General features: G+C 34.2%; 1 protein-coding gene across 2 annotated transcripts; it reads right to left on the minus strand.

Moving 5' to 3' along the window:
• Positions 1-5686: 5686 nt before the first annotated feature.
• Positions 5687-6706, minus strand: LOC142611778 (abscisic acid receptor PYR1-like). Of its 2 annotated transcripts, none has more exons than XM_075783913.1 (2): positions 6035-6706; positions 5687-5877 (listed from the first exon to the last, which is right to left on the minus strand). In XM_075783913.1, the coding sequence occupies exons 1-2, from the start codon at positions 6675-6677 to the stop codon at positions 5873-5875; spliced, it is 648 nt and encodes a 215-aa protein (XP_075640028.1). In that variant the 5' UTR covers positions 6678-6706; the 3' UTR covers positions 5687-5872. The 2 variants fall into 2 exon arrangements, with proteins under 2 accessions (XP_075640028.1, XP_075640029.1); XM_075783914.1 differs by having other exon boundaries at positions 6041-6705.
• Positions 6707-7600: the final 894 nt, after the last annotated feature.

Below are 7600 nucleotides of genomic sequence, written 5' to 3' on the forward strand. Positions count from 1 at the left end.
AGTTAAGTGACAAGTTATAATATGTTAGCTTTTTATCTAAACCCATAACTAACATTATTTTTTTACATTACTTGAACAACTGGCCATCTAGATTTTATTGCCTAAATGTTTTGTCCTCTTAAAATTACTCAATTATTAAAAAATAAATAAACCTTCTATCTGAATTCTGGCTTACTTTACATTTGATGGTAGAATGAAATTGTTTTTTCTGCACTTTTCTTCTTCATCAACAAAAACTTACAACACTTGTAATATCAACTGATCTATATTTACATCTATGATCTTTTCTCATTCTCTCTTTCTCTCTTTTATATTTTCTTTCTATCTAATCAAGTAATTTGATAAGTCTTCTACAGTTTTTCGAATCCAAAAAGTCTTTTAGTGTTTGCTCCAATTTCAAGAGTGGTTAAAAATCCATACACTTCAAAAGCAAAATCTTATATAAGTTACAATTTATTTTCCTTAGTTTAACGTTTACTCAAACCTACTCTTAGGTGTGTTGCTATTCTTCTTTATCATATATTTTTATTTAATTGATATTACATATGATTATAATAAATTATTATTAATTTGACAAATATTATGATTAGTTATTTATTTATATTTATTTATATGCATTCTATTGTTGTTTTCTTACAGATTTTTAAACTAGTAATAATTTTTTTAGACTATTTTACAATATAGTTGTATTATATACTATTTAGAATACTGTGTTAGATTATGTATGTAATATGACAATTGTATATACAAAAAGAAAAATTAATCATTTTATTTTTTACTCCCCCCACAAAAAAAATTCTAACTCAAGACACTATTGACCCCCCCTAAAAGAAAATCCTAGAGCCGCCACTGCTTGAAGGGTCTTGATCAGTTTCGATTGGTGGGTAGTGGCTAGGGGTGGCAAATGGGCAGGTTGGGTCATAAATGAGTTAGGTGTGTAATTACCCATTTATCCATTTATGACCCGTTTATATATAAATTAATTATCTATTACTCGTCCAACCCATTTAATTAGTAACTCGCCCATTTAACCCAATATGACCCAAGTGCCTCTAAAACTAGTTGAATACCCTATTGACTTCCAAAATTATCAAAATACCCTTAAATACCCAAAATGACCCAAATACCCCCCTACACTTTCAAAATTACCAATATACCCTTGGACATCCAAAATTACCAAAATACCCCTAGAATGATAAATCTGAGCTTTTAGAAAAACCATTGGATTGATGAAATTGCCTATGTCCAGTAAGACACCTGAAATTATAATTATATATTCAAATATAATTATGTCTAGAATATGAAATTGCCCATGCCCAGTGTTATTATTTTAGGTATTTTATCATTGAAATTATAATTATGTATACAAGTTTTCTCATTTGTCAAATTAGTTAGCAAAAAAAAAAAAGTAAAAAATTAAACTAAATTCCTGAATATGAGCTATATTAGTCAGCCCAATCTAACTATACACCGCCCCCAAATTGAACAACACCGCCACCTTCTCTAGATGAATGTTCTGCTGCATCGCCTTCTACTTCAGCTTGAATGCATCGAATCACGTGAATGTGACGGTGTTGACATGGTCCTTATCGGGAGAGATCGGGAAGCGAGTCTTGACGAGGCCGAGGGCTTTGAAGTAATTTTGGAGGAGGTCGCGACGAGCGGTGGGAGTCGGTTCGGGTCGGGCGTGCGCTCCAAATCGGCGCGGTACTACTTTAGGGTTTGGAGATTGTCCTCAAGGTTTTGAGCTTCTCGCTCGGAGTAATTGAAAGCGATGTAGTTGCGGATAGGCCGGTAGAGCTCGATGGAAGTGGTTTTCTTCTCGAAGATTGCGAGCATGATGTTGGAAGATGATGAGGATGAAGCCGATGGTGTGGCCATGGCGATGATATTTTGAGAAGAAGAAGAAGAAGTCGAGTCAATTTGAGACTATGATTTTGAGTTTTTGTTTTTGTTTTTGTGTTTTCCGTTTGGTGTTTTTCTTATTGGCGAAGCAAAATGTGATTGGAATAGGAATGAGTCAAATTTTGTTTGGTTAGTGAGAAAATATAAGGGAAAGTGTTTAAGGGGAGTGAGACTAAGGGCCAAATGTTTTGGCTTAGGAATCTAGAGGTTATACTGTTTATTTAAGTTTTAGATTTTAGAAGGGTTTAGTGGGTATTTTTGGGTTTATTTAATTTTAAATTTTAGATGGGTTTAGTGGGTATTTGTGGATTTATCCTTTAGACCCATCTAATTAAATAACCAAATGGGTTTTTACCCATTTAACCAAAATATTCAAATGGGTTGGGTTAAGACTTATTCAAATAAGGTGGGTAATGGGCGGGTTCATGGATATGGATAAAAATTGACACCCCTAGTAGTGGCGTAGAACATTAATAAGGTGGAAGAAATTTGTTTGTTTGGGTTTCGGTTTAGTTGTTAGTTGGATGATAATTTCTTTCAACTTACTCGAACTGTCTGACATTAATAATCATGTACTATCTATTAGATTACACCTTATCATAATATGTCATCTTCGCTTAATATATTATCTTTGTTGAGTCGACTATGACATTAACATTACACCCCCAAATTGCTATTTTACCACCAGACTAATCCAAAATCATGCATTTCCCTGGCAGGTATTGCTAAAATATTTTTGCATATGTGAACAGTAGGTTGTTACATATACAACCAGAAATGTGGCTAAAAATAAAATATATTAGAATATTATGTCTTTCTCCTCCTTTTAAATAAAATAATCTCTATTCCAATCTCCAAACTTTCTTATGTCTCTCCTCTAATGCTTTCTCTCTCTACCCAATTCAAATTTGTTTATAATAGATTATTATTTGATGGGTATTTTATATTATTTTAATGAGTTATATGTAAACATATATAAAAATTGAGATATTGGGTGAGTTGTAAAATGCGATGGTAAAATAGATAAAGCAAATTTTTAGGATGTAAAATAGATATTTTTTTAGATCCCCGAATGTGAATGGTATAACTCGTGAGAATATTTATATGGTAAAATGGATCCAAATAGACTTGGACACTGGACATTCTAAAATTAGCAAATGGAATAATTCCAAGTAATTCGATCATTGCCATTTCAAAGGCGGTGGAAGTAATTAATTGTTTGGTGGCAAGTGACTACAAAACTAATATTTACTTAGAATTATGTTGGTTCTAAAGAAATTATGAATTATACTTAAAATAAAGAAAAATTTTTAATGTAATAAATAATTTTTTTTAATTTTTTTTATAGATTACCAAAACACACACATAAAGGAGAGAAAATGAGGCTTTAACACAAAAACACATCATAAACTTTATTCAAAATTCATGGTAAGTTTTGAGAGTTAAAAAATAGTAATATTTTCAAATGATGTAACCGTTTATACATTTTGAAATTTGTACAATTTGATCAACATCTTGAAAAAATCAATATAAAATGAGAAAACTCTTTTTCCGAATCCCGTCCCTCACTTAAATGTATATGTATAAAAAAAATAATATGTGAGTCTCATAAATAACATGATCTCTCAAAGCGAAAGCTCACCAACCCAATATGGATCTTGTCACAATATTCTTAAACAAAGTCACGCGCCAATAAGAATTCATCTCACTGAATTATCAAATGTGATAAACCAATTGTGGAAGATCCTGCATGAATCGAACTATGATGCTACTGGCCCACCCAAAAAAAAAAAAAAAAACCCACACTCTAACACATTGATTGATTGGGGGTCATTTTAGGAGGATGGAAAAAGGTGGGGGATATATGGGGGGGGGGGGTTAGGTTTGTTTTCTCTTTGTGCCCACTAAAATCTTACTCTTCAAATTGGAGAGAAAATGGAAAAGTAAAGAGGGGTTTGATGAGAAATATTATGTGTGTATACATACATATATATATATATATATAAATTTGTTAAGTAATATCTTTATATGTTATATTAACTATTAGGTTGTATAAAAAAAAAAAAAACTACTAGTTAAAAATTGCCTAACGTGTTATTTGTCCAACAAATGGTGTCAGGAGTTCAGATAGTGTGCGGCAAAAGTGATGAGGGGTTCAGGTCCCTTTCTAATGGGGACAAAGAAAAGCCTAAACAAGCCACTCAAAAAGATCGCGAAGGATGTTATGGGGTGATAATGGGGAGGTGTTCAGAGTTCATTTCATAGAGAGAAGAGAGCAAGTCTAAAGGGCATGAAATTAAATTTATACAAATTATATATGCTCTCATTTTCTTTCTTAAAAAGAAAGAGTTTTTCATTTGTCTATTTTTTCACCTTTCAACCTTTTTAAGAGTTTTTCATTTGCCTACTTTTTTACCTTTCAACCAAACACTCTATCACATATCCAAATAAGAAACAATCATGAGGTGCACAAGATTGTGATCTGACGATCCAGATGGGGATGATGGTACAGTGGTTTCAAATGGGGGCCACTATAGGGAAACCGTGAAGAACTATTAGAATAATAATTACCGATGGGGATAATAGTACAAAGGAAAAGGACTAAAATAATTAAAGACTTAAGGGTTACAGAAACTTTTGGCAAATAAAACAGTGTCTTTATTTTTTAACCTCAAGCTTAAAATGGAATGCAGCCAGCAGCCTTGAAGAACTTGCCAGAAAGGGGGGTCTCCTGCTTTCTTGCGCTTCCCTAGAAATTCCTCTCCACCTCCCACAAACTGTGCTATAGCCTATAAGCCTGTAACTGTACTCTCTCTCTCTCCATATACAGAAGTAAAAGATTCTGTACCTAGCAAACCCACTATTCCACCTGACACAATTGGTGGTGGTCAATCTCTCTCTCTCTCACTCAAGGGCTAACTATTTCCTAGGGCCAAGTTTTTTAATTTTTATTTCTTACCTCGAAGTAGGGTCCAAATTCAATCAACCCTATTAAATTTTTTTTTCCCCTATTCTAAAGTCGAAGTGCAAGTGCGCATTTTATTATAATACAATATTTAACTGGAATAAAGTGAAATATCTTAATAAAGTCTACTACGAGTGTCATTTCGAGTTAAAGTCATTCTTTTACTCCATTAATATCACAATGGTGAGTAGTATATATAATATTACATTTAATTGGAATAAAGTTTACCACAATAGTTTCTAAGTTGTATTACTGCTACTCGCCCCTTGTATTGGGATTAGAATCTTTCATTTGAAACAAGAAAAAGGGTCGAAAGCATAGATTCGATTAAAGATGCGTTACAGTAATGGAAATTGATGCCTAAGTATAACAGTTAGGCTTTGTTTGGTTGTATTATTTAAAAAATAGTTTTTGTTGTTTAAATAATACAACACGTATTTTTTTTTAATACAATTTTATCTACACATATTGTCACAACACTTAAATAACGTTATTAGAACAACATTATCAAACGGGTCTTATTTTTTTCTTTCTAAAATAATGAGATGATATTATGAGAGAATCACTATCTAAAACCCTAATGCATGTGAAATGGCTTTAAATAAATGAGAAAAGTCTCTCCACACCAAAGATTTATTTATATATATATATATATATATATTTTTTGTGTTGTTATGGATTCAGTCTAGCACTATCTCTCAAATGTTCATTTGACTTGAGAGTAAAATTATAGGCTTCTTCACATTATTCACATATTTTTGTGTCATGATGGATTCAATGGAGCGGCATCACACATATTAATTGACTCAATTCCCATTTTGCCACCAAAATTTAAAAAAGTAAAAAAAAAAAAAATCATATTTACATAAATACAAAAAGACATTAATATCCTCGCTCAGGCTCACTCTTTCTTTGTAGTCTGCACGTACACAAAAGCTTAGGAAACAAATTCAATGCACTCTTTTCATGGAAAACTACCTCAAATGATCACGTGGCACCCAGTCAATCTATTTGAAAGCAAAGGATATTTTCGTGATTAACTCAAAAAAAAAAAAAAAAACTCACAAACACTGATTTTTTTTTTTTTATAATATGTATAGAAAAAGCCACAAATTAAAGAACAAATTAACACGTTTGGTTTGGTTTAAAATCCGCGAGACTTACCGTTACCGTCACCGTCACCGTCACGGGCAAACCCTTCGGTGACAGACGCGAGCTTCTGCAGGTTCAGCTTGACAACTGTGTCAGCGAACAGACGCGTGTCCTCCTCGGTGTTCCCTTCCGGCACATCAACCACATAAGATTCCAAAACAACGGTCCAGATCTTCCCGTCGCGCTCGAACCCGTGCACCGAAATGACCGAACGGTAATTCCTCAGCCGGTGCTCCCCTCCGGTGATACTGAAACCGGTGACGAGTCGGTCATCGTCTAGCATATCGAGTCTCTCGGTGCTGGTCGCAGCCGGTAATCCGGAGATAACATTGACCTCCCTGGTGCACCCTACGGTCATTGTGAAGTTTTCCTTGACCGTACAGCTCTTGATGAAGTGCTTGTAGGTTTGTGGCTTATCGAATCGCCGGACTACGGACCAAACGGTCTGGACCGGCGCCTCGACTCGTTTAGCGAGTAGGGTTGAGCATTGACCCGGTCCGAGTTTGTATGCGTGGAACTCGGACGCGAACGGGCTCAACTCGTCGAACTCGTCCTGAGTTAAACCCGGTGGGAGTGTCAAGTGGTGGTGAGTCGTGCTCTGTGTTTCGTCCGAGTCTTGCTCCGTCGTTGAATTTGAAGCCTCGCCTTTTTCCATTGATTGTGAATTTTGTTAGACTGAATTTTGTGAGTACGTTTTTTGGTTTTATAAGAGTTGGGATTTTTGGGAAATGGTAGGGGTAAAATGGGAAATTGAATGAATTTTGAATATAATTTTGGTTTTTGCTTGGGATGGAGACAGGTGTCACATCGATGAGGTAGACAAGTGGCTTACTGGCTTGGTTGTGGGTTGTTTGACAGATCAGCCTGGCTCGGCTTTCGTTAAAGCTAAATCCAGCTAATTTTAATCTTCTTTATTTATTTATTAAGTTATTTTTTTGCTTGTCTTATTAATAATTAATTAGTCTTATTATTTAAATTGCAACGCATGCACTATCTAACCCGACCATTCCGAAGGAGAGGAGTTACCTCATGTGCCTGGCGCATGAGATATCTCTCTCACTGATAGATAAGCACTACAAACATGGAGCCCACCTATTAATGAGTGAGATGACTTATGCACCAGACACAAAAGATTTGTTAATACTTCATATGCTCCTCCTCCTCCTCTCAATGAAGGAAGATGTGTGATTTTTTTAATTTTTAGCAGGGATGAAAAGGAAGATGAAAGAAAGGTAAGAATTGGGTTTGGTATATTGGATCTATTACGAAGGTGACATGTATCAATATTTAGTTACGTGTTATTGTATCAACAAGTTTAGTATACTAAAATCGTTGAACTCAAGCTAAGTTCATGGAAGAAAATAGGATAGACGAAATTTGTTTTGGACCTATCATTTTTTTTCCAATTTAAATTGTTAGGAAAATTGAAGAAGAAATGACATTAACGCTGAATTTTTTAAAGTAAATCATTTTCAAATGTAAATATTTTACATGTAAACATTTTCAGGTGTTTTGTATAACATGTTTTCAAGCAAACCACCAAAACCATAGCTCTACCATAGGAGTCATTGGAGCCAA

Source organism: Castanea sativa, chromosome 10, assembly GCF_040712315.1.
Source record: "Castanea sativa cultivar Marrone di Chiusa Pesio chromosome 10, ASM4071231v1".
Lineage (NCBI taxonomy): Eukaryota > Viridiplantae > Streptophyta > Magnoliopsida > Fagales > Fagaceae > Castanea > Castanea sativa.

What these genes read in the sequence shown, in the direction of transcription:
- LOC142611778 (XM_075783913.1), bottom strand. Translation starts at nt 6,677, where the DNA reads ATGGAAAAAGGCGAGGCTTCAAATTCAACGACGGAGCAAGACTCGGAC.